Raw genomic sequence first — 26,065 nt, forward strand, 5'->3', positions numbered from 1 at the left:
AATCCTGGGGGCTGTGCGCACTGAAACTTGAAGTGCTGAATTATTTGTTTTTAGAAGCCCACAGCACAGGCATAGAAGTCGGTCGAAGTTACCCGAAAGTGTTTCTAAATCCCTGATGGGGAAAAATGAATGGTGGAGAAACGATTGGAACCATTTCCCTGTTTGACCGCTAGGTTTCATGGGTATTAATGACACCTCCCCTGTGGTGCACTGCCGTTTTATTTTCTGCATCATCTCCCTGAGTCCACCTTTTTTAATGTCAATCCCTGGTATGATCGGACCTCTGAGGTGGCCACTTTGATGTGGACAAAACTGTCCCAGTTCATCATAATATGAAGAAAAGTTTTCAGAAGTGACTAGATGGTATTTACCAGATCCTGCATATGATGAGCCTCCAGGCCTACTTACAAAGCAGCTCGATAGCCTTTGGCTTTGAGGCGGGGGTCTGGCTGGAAAGAATACCCAATCCACTCAAAATCTATTAATAAACAGTGAAATGGGACTGGGCTGTAACTGGATGCCCGGCTGGGCTGTCAGTCATTAGGTGTTATGCAGTCAGAACCTCTTTATCTCCATGTTGTCAGTGGCAGACAGCCTGACATGCATTGCTCTGGGGCTTCCAGCCAGCCAGTCAATCAGTGAGTGTCTACCAGAGGTGGTGACTGAGAAAGTGTGACTATGGAATTGATATACACATTGTGAAATAGTGAACTCTCTTTTTGTGTTGCACTTACGCAGTGAGTGAGGGAGCGAGCAAAGACTCTCTGTGTCTCTCTGTCTTGCCCGTAAGACAGCAGGAATGTGTTTGCTACAATAGACACGCACGTCTTAAAATGAGCATGCCGTTCTGCTCTGCGTGCTTAGAGACGTGTACACAGATGTGCGTGCACGCCAGCATAACACACGCGAGTGTTCCCCATGCTACCTGACATCGAACATCGTTTACAAGGCTACTAGCACACCCTCGAACTCACAGATTACCTTCACTCTTGCTTGCGTACCTGCTATGCTCTCTTCTCCTTCTCACGCACGCCATGCATGCACACATGTCAGCCGAGGCTTAGCCTAGATACTCTACCCTTAACAGCTGCTCAGTCTGCTTTCAGAGTTGTGTTCACTCCAGTGAGTAGGCTACCTCGATTTGGATAACAACATTGAATCATTGAATAATGCAGAAGTCATCAGTTTCGGCATTGAGATATTTTTAATGTCTTTTTTTTTCCCCGATCCAGGCCAATGTTCTAGGCCTGGTGTGTATTGTTAAGCATTCATGATACTTTCTTGTTTGTAAGCTAAGGATCTTACCATCTTTGTCTTTCCACAGCCAACCTGACCGGCCACATAGAGAGGGTGGGCATCGAGAACTTTGAGCTGCTAAAGGTGCTGGGAACTGGAGGTGAGTGACAGGTCTAAAAGCCAATCCAGTGCTGGAAATTTTGTCACAGTTTTTGAGAAGGTGCATTCATTTTATCTCACACCATCCAGTGCTCCAGGTGAGCTACAGATGCGCTGAATGATTTTGGCTGCGGAGTTAAAAAACGAAACAAAAAACATGTTTTTTTCTTTCTCTCTCAGCCTATGGCAAGGTGTTCCTTGTGCGCAAAGTGAGCGGTCACAATGCAGGGCAACTATACGCCATGAAGGTGTTGAAGAAGGCCACAATAATACAGAAGGCCAAGACAGCAGAGCACACACGCACAGAGAGACAGGTTCTGGAACACATCAGGCAGTCTCCGTTCCTCGTTACCCTCCACTACGCCTTCCAGACAGACACCAAGCTGCACCTCATTCTAGGTCTGGGTCGCTCTCTCTTTCTGTCTCTCTCTCTCTGCCCCTTTATCCTCTTCTTTCTCTTCTTGTTCTATCCCTCTTGTTCTGTCTTTTACACAAAGTTGTTCTTTTACAAGGAAGACATGAGTATGAAGTATGAATATCGAGTAGCAGAATGCAAGATTGTTGCAAAAGAAATTCAGCGTTTTCTGTGAGACTTTTCACCTGTCTTACAGTGAACTGACCCGTTGAATTCTGGAACTATACAGGCAATGTTGAAATGTAATGTCACGGAGTTAATACGAATTGGCTCGTTCATACCTGTTTCATTGTTGTTGTTATTGTTATTATGACAGATTATGTGAACGGTGGGGAGCTCTTCACACACCTGGTGCAGAGGGTTCGGTTCAAGGAGCAGGAGGTAGCTTTGTACAGTGGAGAGATGGTGCTGGCACTGGAGCACCTACACCAGGTGAGTGTGGGTACCTCTAGACCTACACTTCATTGTTTTGTCGTTCCTGAACTTCATTAAGGTACAATAGCTTTGGAGCTGTAGCCTAAATGCAGCTACAAACGGTGCCGTTTCCTCAATCATTAACCACACGTGTGTTATCACAACTCATACTTTCAGGTCCGGTTTCCCGGACACAGATTAAGCGTAGTCCTGGACTTAAAAAGCTATTTCACTGGAGATTCTCCATGCTTTTTAGTCCAGGACTACGCTTAATCTGTGTCCGGGGGAACCGCCCCTGAAATACTTTCTGGATGAATTGCTGGCTGCTGATTCTACATTGTCATAGTCGAGCCTTGTAATGGCCTGACTGTTTTCTAGCTGGGGATAGTCTACAGAGACCTGAAGCTGGAGAACATCCTCATGGACTCCAGCGGGCACATAGTGCTCACAGACTTTGGCCTGAGCAAAGAGTTTGATGAGGTATGTATTACAGATGTTTGGAGCAAACATCCATGTGAACGTTAAGACAGAGGAGAGTTGTGCTTTTTAAAAATGGTTAGACTGCTTACAGTATTAGGGTGCATTCACACTCGCGACGCATCCCTCGCAGAGTCAATGGATGAGTAGGGCCGGGCAATGTACTGTATTTGACTATACCGGTATTGATGCGCGGACCGGTTTGGGAATTGCCAGGGATCTCGCAATACGATATTATCACGGTACTTAGGCGCCGATACGATGTGTATTGCGATTCCATACTGTGATTTTCTTGGGATTCGATGTTCTAAACCTATTGCTTACCCACATCTCTGTTGCAGAGGGACAAGAGGGAGCCATGACAAAACAAGTTCTGATCAGTCATGGAAAGAGAAGGGCTATGGGAGGAGTTAGAAAGTTGGCTGTCCGAAGTATTAGTATGTAAATGTACTTTTAATCCATCTGTCTACATATTTCAAGACATGGCAAATCAGTGTGCAGTGAGATACCTGATGGGTTGGACGATACTTTTCTCCTCAATCACCTTGAAAAAAGATAGGCTTGAGCTGGAAATCAACCAACACTCAATCGTTAACACAATGGAAAGGTCAAATGCTTTGTTATCTAAATGTTGGAATGTGTGTGGGTGACGGAGAGAAACAAAATGGCTGCTGTTTGAGGCCATGTGGCGGAGGCGGAGAGTGATGAGGGTGCTGGAGATGGGGGTGTGTTTCTATGCTGGCGTTTGTATGTATTTTTTTTTTGTATTGAAAAAAGTATAGAAATGCTGAAAACAAATTTGCTCCCTATTTATAAAGAAGATGGAGGACAAACACTGAAGTTTTGGTGCAGGTACAGCCAACTAGCGTGAAGATAATATTGTGATATTGTCAAAAAACATAATATCCCAATATGTAACTATCGATTTTTTTTTTTTTTTCCCCATGACTTGTTTTCACTTTACCTTCTATAACAGTATTTCAATGTTTTGGTATGTTAAGTGTGACACGCAACTATGGCGCGTGTAATGTCCACTTTTATAGTTTACTCCCATTTGTTGCCTGGTAGTCCTCTCTCTCTCCTCCCTCTTACCACACCTAGCCCTGCCTGCCCCCTGTCACTCCAAAGAGATCAGTTGTTGTTGCTCGACCATGGAGTCACGAGCTCTTCACTTCCCCTTCACTCTGCCTCCTGCAGAGTCAGACGCAACACGATGTTGGTGCCAGCAATGCTGCTTTCAAACCGTGCTTTAATTAATTACACTGTTAGTTTGTGTATCTGACTGTCTGCAAGCAGCTAGTGTTTCTTAGCAAGTTTTGGCTAAAATCAATGATGTTCTCCATGAATGTTAATCACTAGTTAGCTAGCTAAATGTAATCAGAGTCAGACCAAACGTAGCTACACTGTAGCTAATATACAGCCTGATACCAGTTCTGGTTTAGGCCTAGGTACACTAAATCAGAGAGGAATAAGCAAAGCATGAATATGTTAGCTAGCTAGCTACATAAAGTAAGAGAATACACATGTAATGTAACATCGTATATGGTCCCCTAGGAAACACTGACCAACACTTTGGATTCTACCCTGTCGCAATAATTCCTCTCTGGCTTATTTATTTGGTGTAATGTCAAACAACAATGTATTCAACATGCTGCCCACTGTTAAAGACTGACTTGAGCCCATTTTAATTACATAATGAGCCTGTTTATAACTGCGTAATCAGCTTATTAGTAGTAATAACTTGTTATCGGTTAGGATGTTGGCGCTTTTGTGTGTTATTGCGGTGACCAGGGGAAGGAAGTACAGAAAGTTTCTGTCTGTCCAGACATCATGCTTTTCTGTATATTAATATTTCTAAGGAAGTAGGTAAAAGGCACCCGTCAAGTCTCAGTTCCTGACAAGCTAGGCTAGTCTCTGTGGAAATAGGGTAAGGAGAGATGTGGAACTTAACATCTCGAGGTTGAGGTGAGGACAACGGTTAAAGAGAGACTGAACCGCTGAGAGGGAGCCCATAGGGGTCCACCTAACAACACTCTAACTGAAGCCTTATCTCTCTCACACACACGCACATCCCCGCCCAAAGGTTTTGGGCTCAGTCTGGGCCACGACAATAACATGAGGAGCGGACTCGGTTCCTGCCCAGTAACAGAGAATGACTGTTTATCTTAGACTCCACCAAGAAGAAGACTCCACCTATGTGCTTGTGTGTCTTGTATGTTGTGTCGTGCAGCAGCGACATCCTGTCTGGTGTAATAAATCTAGTTTTGAGCTTCCTTTGGGGTCCGTCTGGATTTGTAACAGAACTTAGAACCTAACGCCACTTTCCCCCCCCAACAATTGAATTACAATAATCATTCTATTTCCATGCTTTCAACAGTTCACCAATAAACTACTTTAGACCTAGATTGTTTTGCCCAGATCTACCATGTAGCCCTACGTGACAGTGTGGATATGTTAAAAGTGCAGGAAATGCAGATGTTGATGAATTGATTTGCGTTGGATTGAACAGTATAAAACAATCGGAATGGAGAATGCCCCATAAACATCACTTATATTTTCTACGTTGCCACCCTAGGGTCCTGAATATTTAGAACTTTTATTATAAAAAATATAAAAAAAACAGTCATACTGTCATACCGTAAAAAATATATTGTGATATGATACTTTGGCCATATCGCCCAGCCCTATGGCGGAGTATGTGCTATGTATGCGCTATGTTTGTTTAACGCAATTTAAGCTCATGCTACCTGACACGCCCACCTTCCTACACGCCTTCCCCATTTACATACTTTGAGTTGTCTCCGTGTGAATGCACCCTTGGTAAAACGTTATGCAATGCCAAGCCCCTTGACAGCCATGTCTTCTCTCTTTACTTATGGATGAGTATTTATGCTAGCACAGACACCAGGCCACCCAGTATCTGCATGTTTATGTCTGTCTGGATGTTTTGAGGCAGTGGTTCTGATTTAGGTCCAGCCCACTTGAGAAGATGTTTTGCAGCCAGTTGTTATGCAGTGTGCCCCCCCAAATGGCACCCTGTTCCCTATGTAGTGCACTACTTTTGTCCAGGGGCCATAACTTTCTTGTCAAACGTAATGCACCATATAAGGAATATGGTGCCATTTGGGACATACCAATTCTGTATGATCATTTTCGGCAGTCTATACACATTCTGTGTGATAGTTATGTCGTGTGTGTATATATGTGATGGTTATGTAGTGTAAATAACCTCTATGAGCATCATTATAAGAGCATAGTTAGATGTCCCGTTCTGTGGTGCTTGGTAGGTCTTTCTTCACAACCGTGACTTATTTTCTACCTGAACTGATCAAATGTGTCCTAGTTCCAAGCATCCTTCCTGTCAATCCTAGTGTGTCTGCAAAATGCCAGTGATTAGAGAACAAGAGATGGAGGGGAAAAATCTCATCTTGCTATGTTATTTCAATGTTTTGACTGTTTGTTCCCCAGTTGGAGAGGGCTTACTCTGTCTGTGGCACCATTGAGTACATGGCCCCAGAGATCGCAGCGGGAGGAGAGGCTGGACATGACATGGTAAATGATCATTTAGAACGTGTTTTTCTACCTGTTCTACTGTTCCTGACCCAAATGCACATGGTACACAGGTAATCATAGGTCTAGCTCACTAATAACTGGGTGTAGTCTGCTACACACCTGTAAGAGCTGCCCTCCGGTGTCTGGTGTGGTTCCAAGCTGCCTACGTTGAATCATTTGCACAACACGTCAATGGTGTCGGCAGCCTGGAACTCCACCTTTTGCCACATGGTAATGTATATCATGAGCTTGTATATAATCTTAATAATACAAACTTTATTCATCCATGGAAAATCTACCCGTGTTCCAGGCAGTAGACTGGTGGAGCCTTGGGGTATTGATGTATGAACTTATGACAGGCGGATCACCATTCACCGTCGATGGAGACGACAACTCTCACACAGATATTGCCAAGTAAGCATTCCCCTAGATATATCTCCTAACACAGTGGTCACCAACCGGGTCGATCTCCAAGGCATTCCTTGTCGATCACCAAACATTTCTGTCAACGCTGTTGGTGGTAGGTGCACTTGATCCCGCAGGTCTAGCGCCGGGAAGGCAGTGTTTCCGTTTTGAACCAATTCATGTGTCTGAAGGTAGAACACCTACCTGGCAGACCCAGAGAACAAATCAAGTGCACCTATAGGCCTACCGCTGGCCAATCGGATAGCTCAGATTACCATTTCTGCAGTTTCCGAGAGCCATAGACTGTAAAAAGAAGCCTCGAGTGCACAGCAAAGTTGATATTGTGATATTTAAAAACGTTTTAAACAATGAATAAAGCGACTCAATGTCTACAGCAAGGAGCTGCTGTTATGACTAAGTTAATGTTTCAGTTGTTACACAGCACTGTCAACACTTTGTTCAACCCGTTTTTATAAGCCGTAACATGTGCGTTCTCCCTACTTTCACTCACGCTACAACCACCACCACTGCTGCAGCAGCAAGGAATGAGTATAGCAAAGTGTTTCGATAAGCTTGCGATTTCATTATTAGTTGCTTCTCTTTTTTAATATTGAGGTATATTTCACTTTCTCTGGTCGTAGGAGTAACAACATTATTTGGTGCACGAGGCAGAAAAAATGCAGTGCGACTTAAGATTCACCATCTCCTTTTCTCAGCGGAGGGATGTTGAGTCCGGTGAGAGGCATCCGAAATGCAGAAATACTATATTGGGCATATTGCATAAACTTCATTGCTACAGAACTGTTTTTAATAGGTTAATGTTGCATAGGCTTTTCTTTTTTTAAGTCATGTTTATAAAAATAAAAAAAATCTTATCTGTAGATCTCAGCTTGCATTTTGACTCGGTGATCTTAACTCAGAAAAGGTTGGTGACCACTGTCATATCTCCTAACCCCAGGAAGAGTAGCTGCTGCATGAGCATTAGCTAATGGGGATCCTAATCAACTCAACTACACATCCATTTGATTTCCTGGTTCTCTGGAAAACAAAAATGTTTCACTTGTCCAATAAGTAGTTGGTACCCAGCGTGTCTGTGTCTAATCAAGTTGGGCTGATCAAGGGACAAAATATGAATTTATTCTTCTATATCTGGCCTCTCATTGTGTAAAACTTTCTGGATTGTTTTCCATCTCTCTCTCTCTCTCTCTCTCTCTGGACTGTCAGTCAACCACTTAGGAAATGTGTTTTCATTCATGTTTTCATGTTATTCTCTGGGATCAAATACACTTCTTGTTACTGTATGTTAGTCAGGGGTATTCAAATCTGATCCTGGAGGCCCAGAGTACTGCTGGTTTTCTGTTCTACCTGGTGTCTCCAGTCTAAATCAGATCCTGATTACAGGGGGGAAATAAAAAATCAGCAGTGGAACTGGCTTCAATGTCCAGAGTTGAATTTGTCTGATGTACAGTATGAATTATAATTTTTTACAAATAAAACCAAAATCCTATCCAACCATGACCTCTGTCACCTGTCAGGAGGATCTCAAAGAAGGACCCTCCGTTCCCCAAAGACATGGGCCCTCTGGCCAAAGACCTCATCCAGGGCCTCCTCATCAAAGACCCAAAGAAGAGACTGGGCTCTGGGCCTGACGGAGCAGAAAACGTTAAGAAACATCCATTCTACCAGGTAGGAGAGCGAGGCAGCCCCTTAACTTCGTACCAGAGCTATTTCCATAGGCTGGCCGGAGATGCTGTATAGCCAACTCCTATGGTCATTGTCATTACTAATGACAAAAGTAGTTAGCTATACAGCACAAACAGATCTGAGACCTGGTTAGCATCTCCTCGCTAACATATTGAGAACATATTTTGTTTATTTTCTGTGGCATTTAGACAAATTGGTACGTCGTAGGTTCATTTGTAGGGTAAGTGTATTGGTAGAAAGTATTCCACATTTTGTTGTTACAAAGTTGGATTAAAATGGATTTAATTGCCATTTTATTCAAAGATCTACACAAAATTATCTAATGTAAAAAGGGAAAAAAAATATACAGTACCAGTCAAAAGTTTGGACACATACTCATTTCAAGGGTTTTTCTTTTCTTTTTTCTGTTTTCTACTTTTTAGAATAATAGTGAAGACATCAACACTATGAAATAACACATATGGAATCATGTAGTAACCAAAAAAGTGTTAAACAAATAAAAATATATTTGAGATTTGAGATTCTTCCAAGTAGCCACCCTTTGCCTTGATGACCACTTTGCACACTCTTGGCATTCTCTCAACCAGCTTCACCTGGAATGCTTTTACAACAGTCTTGAAGGAGTCCCCACATATGCTGAGCACTTGTTAGCTGCTTTTCCTTCACTCTGGTCCAACGCAGCCTGAAGGTGTGTTTTGGGTCAATGTCCTGTTGAAAAATAAATGATAGTCCCACTAAGTGCAAACGAGATGGGATGGCATATCGCTGCAGAATGCTGTGGTAGCCATACTGATTAAGTGTGCCTAAAATTTGACAAATCAGTGTCACCAGCAAAGCACCGTAACACCACCACCTCCATGCTTCACGGTGGAAACCGCACATGTGGAGATCTTCCATTCACCTACTCTGCATCTCACGTTTGGAACCATGAATCTCAAATTTGTACAGATTTCCACCGGTCTAATGTCCATTGCTCGTGTTTCTTGGCCCAAGCAAGTATCTTCTTATTGGTGTCCTTTAGTAGTGGTTTCTTTGCAGCAATTCAACCATGAAGGCCAGTTGATGTTGAGATGTGTCTGTTACTTGAACTCTGAAGCATTTATTTGGGCTACAATTTCTGAAGCTGGTAAATCTAGTGAACTTATCCTCTGCAGCAGAGGTAACTCTGGGTCTTCCTTTCCTGTGGCAGTCCTCATGAGAGCCAGTTTCATCATAGTGCTTGATGGTTTTTATTTTTTGTATTATTTCGTTCAATGTAGAAAATAGTAAAAATAAAGAACCTTTTTAAATGAGTTGGTATGTTAACTTTTGACTGGTACTGTGTGTGTACACACACAGTGCATTCGGAAAGAATTCAGACCCCTTGACTTGTGTAGATCGAGGAAAAAAACAATTGAATACATTTTAGAGTAAGGCTGTAATGTAACAAAATGTTAAAGTCAAGGGGTCTGAATACTTTCTGAAGGAACTGTTAATACTTTCCGAAGGCGCTGTATATACACTGCCTTTGCAAAGTATTCAGACTCCTTGACTCTTGGGCAGCAATTACAGCCTCTGGTCTTCTTAGGTATGACGCTATAAGCTTGGCACACCTGTTTTTGGGGAGTTTCTCCCGTTCTTCTCTGCAGATCCTCTCAAGCTCTGTCAGGTTGGATGGGGAGCATCGCTGCACAGCTATTTTCAGGTCTCTCCAGAGATGTTCGATCGGGTTCAAGTCCGGGCTCTGGCTGTGCCACTCAAGGACATTCAGAGACTTGTCCCCAAGCCACTCCTATGTTGTCTTGGCTGTGTGCTTAAGGTCAGTGTCCTGTTGGAAGGTGAACCTTCGCCCACAGTCTGAGGTCCTGAGCGCTCTGGAGCAGGTTTTCATCAAGGATCTCTCTGTACGTTGCTCTGTTCATCTTTGCCTTGATCCTGACTAGTCTCTCATTCCCTGCTGCTGAAAAACATCCCCACAGCATGATGCTGTCACCACCATGCTTCACCGTAGGGATAGTGCCAGGTTTCCTCCAGACGTGACACCTGGCATTCAATCTTGGTTTCATCAGACCAGAGAATCTTGTTTGTCATGGTCTAAGAGTCCTTTAGATGCCTTTTTGAAAACTCCAAGTAGGCTGTCATGTGCTTTTTACTGAGTTGTGGCTTCTGTCTAGCCACTCTACCATAAATGCCTGATTGGTCAAGCGCTGCTGAGATGGTTGTCCGTCTGGAAGGTTCTCCCATCTCCACAGAGTAACTTTGAGCTCTGTCAGAGTGACCATCAGGTTCTTGGTCACCTCCCTGACCAAGGCTCTTCTCCCTCGATTGCTCAGTTTGGCCGGGGCGGTCAGCTCCTGGAAGAGTCTTGGTGGTTCCAAAGAGGCCATTGTGTTCTTGGGGACCTTCAATGCTGCAGAAATGTTTTTGGTTCCCTTCCCCAGATCTGTGCCTTGACACACAATCCTGTCTCGGAGCTCTACGGACAATTCCTTTGCCCTGACATGCACTGGCAACTATGGGACCGTATATAGACAGGTATGTGCCTTTCCAAATCATGTCCAATCAATTGAAATTACCACAGGTGGACTCCAATGAAGTTGTAGAAACATCTCAAGGATGATAAATGGAAACAGGATGCAAGTGAGCTCAATTGAGTCTCATAGCAAAGGGGCTGAATACTTATATAAATAATGTATTTATGTTTATTTTTAATAAACTTGCCAACATTTCAAAAACCTGTTTTAGTTTTTTCATTATGGAGTACTGTGTGTAGATTACTGAAGATGTATGATTTTAAAAAATCAAGGCTGTAACGTAACAACGTGGAATAAGTCAATTGGTTTGAATACTTTTCGAAGGCACTGTATTTAACTCTAATATACAAAACATTAAGAACACCTGCTCTTTCCATGACATACTGACCAGGTGAAAGCTATGATCCCTTATTGATGTCACCAGTTAAATCCACTTCAATCAGTCTAGATAAAGGGCAGGATACAGATTCAATAATTATTTTAAAGCATGGAGACACTTGAGACATGGATTGTGTATGTGTGCTATTCAGAAAGTGAATGGGCAAGACAAAAGAATTAAGTGCCTTTGAACAGGGTATGTTAATAACTGCAACGCTGCTGGGTTTTGACACACTCAGCAGTTTCCCGTGTGCATCAAAAATGGTCCACCACCCAAAGGACATCCAGACAACAGCAGGCCAGTGGTCAAAAATGGGTCATTGATGAAAGAAGACAAAGGAGGCTGGCATGTGTTGTGCAGAGCAACAGACGGGCTACAGTTAGTCAACTGACAGTCCAGTACAACATTGGTACCCAAAGACCCGTAAAAGAATGCACAACTCGTCCTACCTTGACACGAATGGGGTATGGCAGCCGACGACCTCGGAGTTAAACTATTTTCAGCAAAAAAACAAACTGCGGTTGCAGTGGGCTAAGGAACATAAACACTGGAGAATTGGAAAAACATTGCCTGGTCCGATGAATCCCGGTTCCTGCTTTGTCACGCTGATGGGAGGACTAGGGTATGGAGAACCACATGAGTACAAGCATCCACATGGCGTGTGTCAACATTGCAGGCTGGTGGTGTGGGGTGTATTTTCATGGCACACATTGGGCCTCTTGATAAAAGTGGAGCAGCGTTTTGAATGCCACAGAATATCTGAACATCATTGCCAATTAGGTGCATCCTTTCATGGCGGCTTTGTATCCATCTGCAAATAGATTTTTTTCAGCAGGTTAATAGAGACTCACTGTGGAGGTGTCATAATCCCCATAAAACCTTGCAGTCAAACAGGGAAATGATTCTAATTGTTTTTCTACCATTCAGTTTTCCCGTAGGGGATTTTAGAAACACTCCAAATAAGTGTTGTTTCCTGTAGGCTTACCCTGGCGTGACGTTTTGATAACTATGTCAATCTCTCTGACAAGGTGAGTTTCATCAATATATTTGGCTCTGTTCACTCTCAGATTCTAAAATGCTAAATACCATCAAAGTAGACATGCAAAACGACCAATCCCTGCAGGCTCCTGGATTTCATCTCTAGCAGACCCCTTTGCTAACAGGTATTGTGTCAATTTAAAACTTGTACCAGACATTTCAGAGAATTCTCAATTTGAAAGAAATTTTGCCTATTTATTAATTACCGCATTTAGCTAACATTAAATAGTTCATCCAGAGATTCTTACCTTTGCCTTGATTCGGCAGTCTCATCCAGATCATCATGCCATTTTGAAGTTTTTTTTAGTTCACTTTAGCAGCTAATTAGCATATCATTTTTGGAGGGTAAATGCAGGCGAATAAATTGATAAGTCACCTTGTCCAAGAGATTTACACGGTTATCAAAACGGCACTCCAGGGTAAGCCTACAAGAAACACAGGGGAAAATGAACATCAATTGGAACCATTTCACTGTTTGACCACTAGGTTTTAAGGGTATTATGACTCATCCTGAAGTACTCAATGCCCCATGACACAAGGCTAGGATTGTTCAGGAATTATTCCACAAACATGACAGTGAATTCAGCAAACTGCAGTGGCCTGCCCAGTTACCAGATCTCAATCCAATTTGGCATCTGTTGGATGAGATGGAACGAGGTATTCGGGAGTACAGATCTACTACCAGCCAACTTGACACAACCTGTTAGAACCGTCGGCGTCGACATGGGCGAGCATCCCTGTGGAACTCTTTCGACACCTTGTCGAGTCCACGCCCCGAGGAAATTGAGTCTGTTCTGAGGTTAAAAAGGGGTGCAACTCAATATTAGGATTGTGTTCCGAATGTTTTGTACACTCAAGAGTATCTTGATTAGATAAGTATTCACCCCCTGAGTCAATACATGTTAGAATCACCTTTGGTAGTGATTACAGCTGTGAGTCATTCTGGGTAAGTCTCTAAGAGCTTTCCACACCCAGATAGTGCAACATTTGCCCATTTATTCTTTTCAAAATTCATCAAGCTGTCAAATTGGTTGTTGATCATTGCTGGACAACCGGTTTCAGGTCTTTCCATCGATTTTCGGCCACTCAAGAACATTCACTGTCTTCTTGGTAAGCAACTCGAGTTTTTATTTGGCCTTCTGTTTTAGGTTATTGTCCTGCTGAAAGGTGAATTCATCTCAGTGTCTGGTGGAAAGCAGACTGAACCAGGTTTTCCTCTGGGAATTTGCCTGTACTTAGCTCCATTCCATTTCTTTTTTATCCTGAAAAACTCTCTAGTCCTTAATGATTACAAGCATACCCATAACACCACTATGCTTGAAAATATGGGGAGTGTTACTGTGTATTGGATTTGCCCCAAACATAACCACTTGGTTTTCAGGACATGAATGGATTTGCCACATTTTTTACACTTACTTTAGTGCCTTATTGCAAACAGGATGCATGTTTTGGAATATTTGTATTCTGTACAGGCTTCCTTCTTTTCACTGTGAATTAGGTTAATATTGTGTAGTAATTTCAATGTTGTTCATCCATACTCAGTTTTCTCCTATTTCAGCCATTGAACTCTGAAACTGTTTTTCAAAGTCACCATTGGCCTCATGGTGAAATCCCTGAGCGGTTTCTTTCTTCTCCGACAGCTGGGTGTGGATGGACCACTATCTTTCTAGTGACTGGGTGTATTGATACACCATCTGAAGTGTAATTAATAACTTACTTCACCATGCTCAAAGGGATATTCACTGTCTACCAAGGGGTGCCCTTTGTGAGGCATTGGAAAACCTCCCGGGTCTTTATGGTTGAATCTGTTTGAAATTCACTGCCCGAATGAGGGACAATGATCTGTACGGTATGTGTGGGGTACAGAGATGAGGTTGTCATTCAAAAATCATGTCAAACACCATTATTCAAGTTATGTGACTTGTTAAGCACATTTTTGCCATCACAAAGGGGTTGAATACTTGACTCAAGACATTTCAGCTTTTCATTTTCAATGAATTTATTTTAAAAAATGACATCATTCCACTTAAACATTATGTGGTATGTGTAGGCCAGTGCCAAAAAAACAAACAATTTAGTCTGTTGCATAACAGAATGTGGAAAAGGGGGATGAGTACTTCCTGAAGACACTTTATATTTGCCTTTTGTTGATAAAATGGTCTTAAAGTAGAAATGGTTGCTGACTAAAGCTTTTTGTTGTGCTTCATCTCAATATTTCAGAAGATTAACTGGGAGGACTTAGCAGCTAAGAGGGTGCCTGCCCCGTTCAAGCCGGTGATCAGGGATGAGCTAGATGTCAGCAACTTTGCGGAGGAGTTCACTGAAATGGACCCCACCTACTCCCCTGCAGCTCTGCCTCAGAACTGTGACCGCATCTTTCAGGTGTGTCTCTGTGTGTGTGCCCGATGGACCCCACCTAGTCCCCTGCAGCTCTGCCTCAGAACTGTTACCTTAATTCTCTGGTTGGTCAGAGGTTTTTGACAATGCATCTTTCAGATGGGTTGGCAAGTGGTTGATTTATGCTTTTTAATACAGTCGGTCTGTGTTAAAATGCTTTGCCCAAATTGTCAAATTATGTTTCATTTAGGTAAACTTCGACCTTATTTTGTTGACATTCAATGTAAACTCTTGACATGTGGTAGATGGTGTCACAGATGACGCTGTTTCTATACAGTACGAGTCAAAATGTTTGGACACCTACTCATTCAAGTTTTTCATTTTTTACGATTTTCTACATTGTAGAATAATAGTGAAAAAATCAAAACTATGAAAAAACACACATGGAATAATGCAGTAACCAAAAAAAGTGTTTGACAAATCAAAATGTATTTTATATTTGAGATTTTAGTAAGTAGCCACCTTTTGCCTTGACAGCTTTTCATACTCTTGGCATTCTCTCAACCAGCTTCATGAGGTAGTCAACTGGAATGCATTCCAATCAGTTGTGTTGTCACAAGGTAGGGGTGGTATACAGAAGTTAGCCCTATTTGGTAAAAGACCAAGTCCATATTATGTCAATAACAGCTCAAATAAGCAAAGAGAAACAACAGTCCATTACTTTAAGACATGACGGTCAGTCAATCTGGAAAATTTCAAGAACTTTGAAAGTTTCTTCAAGTGCTGTCACAAAAACCATCAAGCGCTATGAAACTGGCTCTCATGAGGAAAACCCAGAGTTACCTCTGCTGCAGAGGATACGTTCATTAGATTTACCAGCTTCAGAAATTGCGGCCCATATAAATGCTTCAGAGTTCAAGTAACAGACACACCTCAACATCAACTGTTCAGAGGAGACTGCGTGAATCAGGCCTTCATGGTCGAATTGCTGCAAAGAAACTACTAAAGGACACCAATAAGAAGAAGAGACTTGCTTGGGCCAAGAAACACGAGCAGTGGAAATCTGTCCTTTGGTCAGATGAGTCCAAATTTGAGATTTTTTGTTCCAACCGCCATGTCTTTGTGAGGCGCAGAGTAGGTGAACAGATGATCTCTGTATGTGTGGTTACAACCATGAAGCATGGAGGAGGAGGTGTGATGGTGCTTTGTTGGTGACAGTCAGTGATTTATTTAGAATTCAAGGCACACTTAACCAGCATGGCTACCACAGCGATATGCCATCCCATCTAGGTTGCGCTTAGTGGGACTAAGCGCAATCACTTGTGTTTCAACAGGACAATGACCCTACACACCTGCAGGCTGTGTAAGGGCTATTTTACCAAGGAGAGTGATGGAGGGCTGCATCAGCTAACCTGGCCTCCACAATCACCTGACCTCAACCCAAAATGAGATGGTTTGGGATGAGTTGGACCGCAGAGTGAAGGAAAAGCAGCCAACAAGTGCTCAGCATATGTGGGAACTCCTTCAAGACTGTTGGATGAGCATTCCAGGTGAAACTGGTTGAGAGAATACCAAGATTGTGCAAAGCTGTGAAGACAAAGGGTGGCTACTTTGAAGAAGAATAAATATAATTTGATTTGTTTAACACTTTTTGCTTAGTACATGATTCCAAATGTTATTTTATACTGTTGATGTATTCACTATTATTCAACAATGTAGAAAATAGTACAAATAAAAACCCTTGAATGAGTAGGCGTATCCATACTTTTGACGGGTACTGTATGTATTTGACTCCTCAGCTATTGACGTTGTTTAGAAACTCCTCAATAGCTTGCTTTAAAGTCAGTGCAAGCCCGTCTGTGTGTACATTGGTATTCAAATTGACTAAAGGGCTTTTCATTCAAGGCGTATAATTATAGCCATATGCAGTTCTGATGGACCTAACAGATGTGAATGACTATTTATGCTATAGTTTTGAACCATAATGTGTCCCAGAGCCCCTATTCATAAAGCATCTCCGAGCATGAGTGCAGATCGAGGATCCATTTTTGCCTTTTTAGATCATAATTATATGGACGGAGGGACCTGATCCTAGATCTGCACTCCTACACTGAGACACTTTATGAATGCAGCTGTGTGCCAGCTTTTGGTTGAGTGTCTGATTGATGTAGGCTATTGAGCAAAATCTCAGCTGTGATTGCCATGCCTTCTGGCTCCTCGAGCCTGGCTGATCAATAGGCCCATTTATAAGGGCTTCTCTCTTTTCTCTGCTGGAATAAAAGGTTACGGTTCCAGAGAATCACCATGTCTGCCTCAATTACGCCTTAAACCTATGATTGCCAACTTCATCTTGGCTTGTTTTATTTCATGCACGCAGCCCAAATTTCACATATACTAGAATTTGTAGGCTAGTCTTTATAATTTGACGCCAGGCCTGAGCAATTGCGTTAGAGAGAACTGCTGCTATCACAACTTTTAACTCTTGGGGGTCTGCGCTCCCGCCTCGCCTCACAAAACAAAATTAAATTGCATTAGAGCCCCGACGAGATGTAATTTCACAGCAGCGCAATCAGATATTGATGCCTGGCAATTAGGGTATTCTCATCCATCCATCCGTCCATCCACAGCTCTTACTCTGTATGCATTCCACGCAGCTGTGTGTGTGTGTGTGTGTGTGTGTGTGTGTGTGTGTGTGTGTGTGTGTGTGTGTGCTAGCTAGCTAGCTCTGGGCCCTTCATAGTTGGAACCAGGCAGCACATCCCAATCCTGTCATAGATGACAGTTATAACAATGAGCACAGGTGGACCACCAATGAATGGCAGCCATTGTCATGCTCACGCCACAGTTGTTACAGGATCGATGGGTTATAATGTAGTTATTGAATGAAATAAACGCTGCATGCCTTTTCAGTAAAATGACAAACTACGTTTTGAAGTTCAGATTTGAACACAACCTAGTCTACTTTGGTGTCGATGGCCATCTTATGCATCCACCATTGTTGCTGCAACAATGGTGAAAAGGACGTCTCAGGTAAGCTCTATAATGTGAAGGGTATACCGTTCTCTTTCCTGTGCTTCATATGACAAGGTATATTATATTAAACCCACTTCTTATGTGTGTCCTTTGTGCAGGGCTACTTGTTCATGGCCACCTCTCGCTTCACATTTCTGCTTCATGTAATACCCCCTCTCTCTATCTCTCTGTCCTGGTTACAGGGCTACTCGTTCATGGCCCCCTCCATCCTGTTCAAGTGGAACGCTGTAATGGATGACACACTACAGCTGTGTGGAGGATCAGGGTCACAGAGGCCGGGGTCTGCTGCTGTGGCCCGCAGCGCCATGATGAAGGTACACCTGTGTGTGTGTGTGTGTGTGTCTGTGTGTGTGTGTGTGTGTGTGTGTGTAGGACAGTTAGATGGATAGGGTTGTATTTATTCCCGCCACCTAAACACACTTAGCTTTAATAGCTTAGCTGCAGCCACTAAGAAAGGAGTTTTCTCCCTAGAGCAACGCTTGCTTTCAATTGTTTTTGCATTTGTCTTTTCAGGTTTCAGTCCTTCCAGGAGTGAATCATTTAGCTACTGTATTTTTTTTAAATTCTATTTTCAGTTTCAGCTTTGGCTCAGGTGTGGTGTTGACTAATTAGCGACTGATAGTGGCGTTATGAAAACGGCGTTCTTTGTGATTTGGTAAGACAATCTTCTCTTTTAGGACTCTCCGTTCTATGTGAACTATGAGATGAACCTGAAGGACAATGCTCTGGGCGAGGGCAGCTTCTCCATCTGTAGGCAGTGCACCCACAAGAAGACTGGCCAGAAGTACGCTGTGAAAATCGTCAGCAAGAGGTACTGTACCATAGGCTAGCCTGGTTCCCAGATCTGTTTTGTGCTGCCATACTGTACCAGGCTCAGACTGGCCCTCCCCGGAGCTCACTGATGTGTGTTTATTGGGAGTTGGCTAGCTAACTAGATAAGACATTGTAGTATTATTTTTTAAAAAATTAAAGAAGAAGAAAAAAGTAGAACCCCATTGTTCAAATACTACATCAACTTTAGTTTAACAACTAGCGATCTAATCGTGAGATTTTTGCCTCTTAGGGAGGCTAAAAGAGGCATAGTTGAGCCATAATCCAAGAGGAAGTTCTGTCACTTTACTGGAAGCCCAAATTGCCTCAGTTTCATCACAAGCCGACTTTGAATCGCCATTGTTTAAAAATAAAAAAGGTTTGACTTTTTATACGATTGAGATTCTTTTAATAGTAGTTAAAAAATGTGTGTATAATTGTGCCAGTTTTCATTAACTTTTCAATTTAGCTGATTTTAAATAAAACTATTTTGGAGAAAAATGTAGTGAGACATCCGTTAAACATCTAATTCAATTTGTTTGGTCTCACTCGATGTGATGTAAATTCCAGGCCACCAGACGTTGCGGAAGACTGCTCTGCGATTACAACACTTGTTGGCTGCTGGTGGATGAAGTGTGCCAACACTTCCCTGACAGGAATAGGCTTCAGTGGTGACACTGAACTTACGGGGGTGACACTGTGACAGGTGCACACATGACAGGCGACTCCTCCCGATGACACTTTGCGTCTCGTCTCTCCCATGTCCCCTCTAGGATGGAGGCCCAGACACAGAAAGAGATTGCAGCTCTGAAGCTCTGCGACGGCCACCCCAACATCGTCAAGACTCACGAGATTTACCATGATCAGGTAAGGATTTTTACATTTTATTGAACCTTATATCTTTAAATGTCAGTCTCATTTTAGATAACAGGCACTTCTTACAGAAGAGATGTTATCTTTGCTGTCTCTGCTATCCTGGTTAGAAGTGCGTGCTATAGAGTCAGTGGAAACATTGCATTACGTTATATTTCAGTCATTCGGCAGACACTCGCTGGAATCACTGAAGTAGGCAAAATAAACAACCACATATTTTCATAGAACTTGTCATTTCTTACAGTTTCTTCTCATCGAGATGATATCATCTATTTTACCAGAGAGACCTGTTATCACAAGCGTTGCCGGTCAAAGCCCATCTTTAGAAATGGCCATTTTCTTTCCTAACCGAACTAGCGATCGTAAGACGAGACTAACGGCAGACGGCCTTATTAAGTCAAGAGGTGGAACAGAGCAGATGAACGTGGAAGCTAGATTCCTCCTGGGACATTCTCTATCTCCCTCTTCTCTCCTTCATAATAAGCACTACACTATACCCCCATATTTCAGTTTGTATACACTGCATTTTACTGCAGTACAGCAGCTGCGCCACATACGGGCACATACATTGTCGGTATAGATGAATTAACCTACACAGAGCATATTTCATGTCTGTATGTGGGCCTTTAGATCTCATGATGGATTTGAGCTTGGTGAGAGAAGGAAAAAACTGTTTTCTCCTAATTGGGTCAAACAAGTGTGTGTGTGTGTGTGTGTGTGGCTGATATTGGCCATGTTCATTATCTGGGGCCCTTCAGGCCTAGGAGCAGCATTGTAGCTCTGATGAGCTCTGCTGGGTTGTTACTGTACTGTACCTCAGAGAGGGCTTGGCCTAAATGGCACCATATTTCCTTTTTAAAGCACACTACATTTGACCACAGCCCTGGTCCACTATAGGAGCCCTGGTCAAAAGTAGTGCACCATAAAGGGAGCCATTTAGAATTCAGGCAGACCGAGGGCTGTTAACTAGATCAAAGCAGAGCCGCCTTGCTGCGGCCCTCCTCTCCCATTCTGCGTTCCAATTCTACACCTTTTCTCCCAAAGTGTGCACTTGCACACTCCCCGCCAATTGGGACACACAGCACCTGCATGGAGAGTTGGGACATAGCCAATGGTGTCCAAGTGCATACTTTGGGAGAAGGGTGGAGAATTGGGATGCAGGCCACCTTCCCGCCCCTTCCCTCTCTCTCTCTCTCTCTCTCTCTCTCTCTCTCTCTCTCTCTCTCTCTCTTTCTCTTTTTCTCTCTCTCTTTGTTCCCCTCTTCGAGCACTAATGAGAAAGCCTACTCTACCCGGCTGCAGTGCCACAGACAGACGTAGGTACATTATTCTCTAGCCTCTTTATCAGGGTCCTTTCACTTCAGCCACTCTGTTCCGGTTTCATCTCTCCATCACCGTGACATCTGTATTGTTATTAGGACATGTTTCATACAAAATAGAAATGTGGACTCAGGGTTTCTACCGTTTTGAGTTTTCCAAACAATTTCCGCTATTGTATAACCACAGCCTTGGGCTCGGAGCAATCGATCACATGAATTCCATAAAGCGTGACGTTTCCTACTTCGTATGACCTCCAATATTTATTTATTTAGAAAGTTACAAAATACAGTTTTATACGTCTGTATAGGAACTGAGTCGTTGGTCAACATGACGGTAAGACTCTCTCTGGAGACCCTATGGGTAAGTGTGTGTGTAACTCTCCTTCTCCCCTCCAGCTGCATACGTACCTGGTGTTGGAGCTGCTGCGTGGTGGAGAGCTGCTGGAGAGGATACGGAGGAAGCAGCACTTCAGTGAGACTGAGGCCAGCCGCATCATGAGGAGACTGGTGTCAGCTGTCAGCCACATGCACGATGTAGGAGTGGTGCACAGGGACCTCAAGCCAGAGGTACTACTATTGAGAGAATGACTGCCCCCTCTCATTGCGGCTACGGAAGTTCAAGGCCGACTGCGGTACTGCAGGCATTGTTTGCGGGAAAACGGGATTCCCCCATTATAGAGAATAGAAAAAATCTTTGTGGCCAATCTTTGTAAATACAATACAAATTTGAAGACCGTCATGGTACCAATCGTTGCTTCTAATACACCAGATGTATGTCCTTGAACCGGTTATTTGAAAATCACACACAGAAGAAGTTATTAAGGATATTTTAGCTGCTAATGGCGGCCTGCAGCACCCCGGTCGGCCTTCAACTTGACTTACTCAATGAGGGGGCATAACTGAGCTAGCCTGTAATGTCACTTCCTGGAGTAGCTCAAACTGAGCATGTTATGTCTCCATGAGACGCCATCTTAACTGACTTAATTTGGCTTCAATGTGCTATTGAGTTTTCACATAGGAATGAAGGGTGCCGAGTAATCGATGGCTTTCTCCATTTATACACACTGTCATTGGTACTACTCAACCGTTTAGGCTGCTCCCAGACCTGTGGTCCGCTGTAGCTCAGTTGGTAGAGCATGACTCTTGCTGCACCAGTATAGTGGGTTTGATTCCCCTGACCACATGTACGTAAAATGTATGCATGAGTTTAGTCTCTTGGATGAAAGCATCTGCTAAATGGCATGTAAACTCAACAAAGAAATAAACATCCTCTCGCTGTCAACTGCATTTATTTTCAACAAATTTAACATGTGTAAATATTTGTTTGAACATAACAAAATTCCAACAACTGAGACATAAACTGAACAAGTTCCACAGACATGTGACTAACAGAAATTGAATGTGTCCCTGAACAAAGGTGGGGATCAAAAGTAACAGTCAGTATCTAGTGTGGCCACCAGCTGCATTAAGTACTGCAGTGCATCTTCTCCTCATGGACTGCACCAGATTTGTCAGTTCTTGCTGTTTGATGTTACCCCACTCTTCCACCAAGGCACCTGCAAGTTCCCAGACATTTCTGGGGGGAATGGCCCTAGCCCTCACCCTCCGATCCAAAAGGTCCCAGACGTGCTTAATGGGATTGAGATCCGGGCTCTTCGCAAGCCATGCCAGAACACTGATATTCCTGTCTTGCAGGAAATCACTAGGAATGAGCAGTATGGCTGGTGGCATTGTCATGCTAGAGGGTCATGTCAGGATGAGCCTGCAGGAAGGGTACCACATGAGGGAGGAGGATGTCTTCTCTGTAACGCACAGCATTGAGATTGCCTGCAGTGACAACAAGCTCAGTCCTATGATGCTGTGACACACCGCCCCAGACCATGACGGACCCTCCACCTCCAAATCAATCCCGCTCCAGAGTACAGGCCTCGGTGTAACGCTCATTCTTCGACGATAAACGCGAATCCGACCATCACCCTTGGTGAGACAAAACCGCAGTGAAGAGCACTTTTTGCCAGACCTGTCTGGTCCAGCGACGGTAGGTTTGTGCCCATAGGCAACGTTGTTGCCGGTGATGTGGGGTGAGGACCTGCCTTACAACAGGCCTACAAGCCCTCAGTCCAGCCTCTCTCAGCCTATTGCGGACAGTCTGAGCACTGATGGAGTGATTGTGGTTCCTGGTGTAACTCGGGCAGTTGTTGCCATCCTGTACCTGTCCCGTAGGTGTGATGTTCGAATGTACCGATCCTGTGCAGGTGTTGTTACGCGTGGTCTGCCATTGCGAGGACGATCAGCTGTCCGTCCTGTCTCACTGTAGCGCTCTCTTTGGCGTTTCACAGTACGGACATTGTAATTTCTTGCCCTGGCCACATCTGCAGTCTTCATGGCTCCTTGTAGAATGCCTAAGGCACGTTCACGCAGATGAGCAGGGACCCTGGGCATCTTTCTTTTTGTGTTTTTCAGAGTCAGTAGAAAGGCCTCTTTAGTGTCCTAAGTTTTCATAACTGTGACCTTAATTGCCTACCGTCTGTAAGCTGTTGGTGTCTTAACGACTGTTCCACAGGTGCATGTTCATGAATTGTTTATGGTTCATTGAACAAGCATGGGAAACGGTGTTTAAACCCTTTACAATGAAGATCTGTGAAGTTATTTGGATTTTTACGAATTATCTTTGAAAGACCGGGTCCTGAAAAAGGGACGTTTTTTTCTTTTGCCGAGTTTATTATCTTTATGGGCTGGCCATACTGCGCAAACAGATCTGGGATCAGGCTGTTGAACCCCTGGAAGTAAAGAACTTGAGGGACACTCCCAACTTATCCTGATGATCTCTATGTATGGTCTAGCTAAATACAGTGCGTTCAGAAAGTATTCAGACCCCTTGACTTTTTCCACATTTTGTTACGTTACAGCCTTACGTTTTTTACCTGCATCAATCTACACACTACCCCATAATGACAAGGCAAAAACAGGTTTTTAGACATTTTTGCACATTTATTACAAATAAAAAACCAAATCACTTTTACATAAATATTCAGACCCTTTACTCAGTACTTTGTTGAAGCACCTTTTGGAAGAGATTACAGCCTCGAGTCTTCTTGAGTATGATGCTACAAGCGTGGCACACCTGTATTTGGGGAGTTTCTCCCATTCTTCTCTGCAGGTCCTCTCAAGCTCTGTCAGGTTGGATGGGGAGCATCGCTGCACAGCTATTTTCAGGTCTCTCCAGAGATGTTTGATCGGGTTCAAGTCCGGGCTCTGGCTGGGCCATTCAAGGAAATTGAGACTTGTCCTGAAGCCACTTCTGCATTGTCTTGGCTGTGTGCTTATGGTCATTGTCCTGTTGGAAGTTGAACCTTCGCCCCAGTCTGAGGTCCTGAGAGCTCTGGAGCAGGTCTTCATCAAGAATATCTCTGTTCTTTGCCCTGTTCATCTTACCCTCAACCCTGACTTGTCTCCCAGTCCCTGAAAAACATCCCCAAAGCATGATGCTGCCACCACCATGCTTCACTGTAGGGATGGGGCCAGGTTTCCTCCAGACGTGACGCTTGGCATTCAGGCCAAAGAGTTTAATCTTGGTTTTATCAGACCAGAGAATTTTGTTTCTCATGGTCTGAGAGTCCTTTAGGTGCCTTTTAGCAAACTCCAAGCGGGCTGTCATGTGGCTTTTACTGAGGAGTGGCTTCTTTATGGTACAGTGGTCTGGCCACTTTACCATAAAGACCTGAGTGCTGCAGAGATGGTTGTACTTCTGGAAGGTTCTCCCATCTCCAGAGTGACCATCGGGTTCTTGGTCACCTCCCTGAACAAGGCCCTTCTCCCCAGATTGCTCAGTTTGGCTGGGCTGCCCTTCCCCAGATCTGTGCCTCAACACAATCCTTTCTCGGCACTCTAAGGACAATTCCTTCAACCTCATGGCTTGGTTTTTGCTCTGACATGCGCTGTCAAGTGTGGGACATTTTATAGACAGGTGTGTGCCTTTCCAAATCAATTGAATTTACCACAGGTGGACTCCCAAGTTGTAGAAACATGAAGGCTGACCAATGGAAACAGGATCCACCTGAGCTCCATTTCGTGTTCATTTATGTACATTTTTATTTGTAATAAAGTTGCACCAAAAAATGACCTGTTTTTGCTTTGTCATTATGGGGGTATTGTGTGTAGATTGAGGAAAATGTTTATTTAATCCATGTTGAAATAAGGCTGTAACGAAACAAGATGTGGGGAAAGGGACTGAATCCTTTCCAAATGTGCTGTACATGTTCATTGCATATGAATAGAATATAACGATCAAAGGCTTGAATGAAGCGTGATATCTTTTTTTTTTTTTTTACGTTTATTTTCTCCATCTGGCCAAATGGAACTGAAGCTGGCACTTTAAAAGTGGTGCATCTCATCCTTCCTGTCATTAATGGACTAGAAATGGTAACGGGTGTGCCATTTGAGATTGCAATTATGCATTCAAATAGACTCTGGAGCAATAACAGAAACCTGTTTCTCTCTTGAAACCCTGTTCAGAACTTGCTGTTCACAGACGAGAGTGAGAACTCTGAGATAAAGATCATAGACTTTGGCTTCGCCCGGCTGAAGCCCCCAGACAACCAGCTGCTGAAGACGCCGTGTTTCACCCTGGCCTACGCCGCGCCGGAGATCCTCAAATACGACGGCTACGACGAGTCATGTGACCTCTGGAGCCTGGGCGTCATCCTGGTGAGTGGAGGTGGTACAGAGAAGGAGTGAGTCCTTATACCCTTTAAATACGTTGAAGATCAAAGGTTCCTTCCCTTAGAACGTCTCCTCCGAATTGGGTTTTGAGAAGGATGTCGGGGTGTTCCGAATCCAACCGGAGCCTTTATCTGTACCAATAGCTGCACTAGATCTTGTGTTTCATTGTTTCAATACAGCTACACAAATTCTAGCTTGATTCAGCAGTTTTATGTTGGGAGTTTTGTCAAGGCCATTCACAAGGGAAGCTGTTCCGGTGTTTTCTGTATCCTGTGTTATGTGGTTAGGGCCTGTCTGATACCCATCTCTATGTTTTATTCAGTACAGCTAACATGCTGCTGTTGTGTCCGGGGGTGTGCTGTGCTGCTGACACGCATCAATATTCACCACTAAACGACGATCTACCAGCAGCACTTAGCTTTATTTATACTGTACATTTCAGATTTGAATGCAACGCAATGCGCTTCACAGGGGAAAAACATAAGTTTCAAAAAAACAAAGAAAATACAAACATTTTTATTACACACAAATAAACATAAGAGGATAAAAAACTAAAGAATAACAAACTGAAAGACAAAAAAAAACACCCTAAGGAAAAGTGAAGCTAAAAATATGTTTTTTAAGATCTCTTAATTATGTCCACTGATTCGGCCTGCCTCAGGTTCGCTCTAGCAGGCTA

General features: G+C 43.4%; 1 protein-coding gene across 4 annotated transcripts in view; it reads left to right on the plus strand.

Annotated features, from left to right (window-relative positions):
* The window catches only part of rps6ka5 (ribosomal protein S6 kinase, polypeptide 5), a 37,599-nt gene that overhangs the window by 7,105 nt on the left and 4,429 nt on the right, over positions 1-26,065 (plus strand). The window contains exons 1-14 of one of the 4 annotated variants that reach the window (XM_042329853.1): positions 1,048-1,250; positions 1,325-1,396; positions 1,576-1,794; positions 2,127-2,242; positions 2,603-2,704; positions 6,170-6,253; positions 6,564-6,667; positions 8,194-8,344; positions 14,513-14,674; positions 17,845-17,976; positions 18,340-18,473; positions 19,246-19,339; positions 21,061-21,231; positions 25,180-25,371. In XM_042329853.1, coding sequence (XP_042185787.1) covers positions 1,208-1,250; positions 1,325-1,396; positions 1,576-1,794; positions 2,127-2,242; positions 2,603-2,704; positions 6,170-6,253; positions 6,564-6,667; positions 8,194-8,344; positions 14,513-14,674; positions 17,845-17,976; positions 18,340-18,473; positions 19,246-19,339; positions 21,061-21,231; positions 25,180-25,371 — 1,776 coding nt within the window. In that variant the 5' untranslated portion in view covers positions 1,048-1,207. Of the gene's footprint in view, positions 1-1,047; positions 1,251-1,324; positions 1,397-1,575; positions 1,795-2,126; positions 2,243-2,570; positions 2,705-6,169; positions 6,254-6,563; positions 6,668-8,193; positions 8,345-14,512; positions 14,675-17,844; positions 17,977-18,339; positions 18,474-19,245; positions 19,340-21,060; positions 21,232-25,179; positions 25,372-26,065 lie in introns of those variants that run through there. The other 3 variants (XM_042329852.1, XM_042329854.1, XM_042329855.1) reach the window with 3 other exon arrangements.

This window comes from Oncorhynchus tshawytscha, linkage group LG11 (assembly GCF_018296145.1).
Source record: "Oncorhynchus tshawytscha isolate Ot180627B linkage group LG11, Otsh_v2.0, whole genome shotgun sequence".
Classification (NCBI taxonomy): domain Eukaryota; kingdom Metazoa; phylum Chordata; class Actinopteri; order Salmoniformes; family Salmonidae; genus Oncorhynchus; species Oncorhynchus tshawytscha.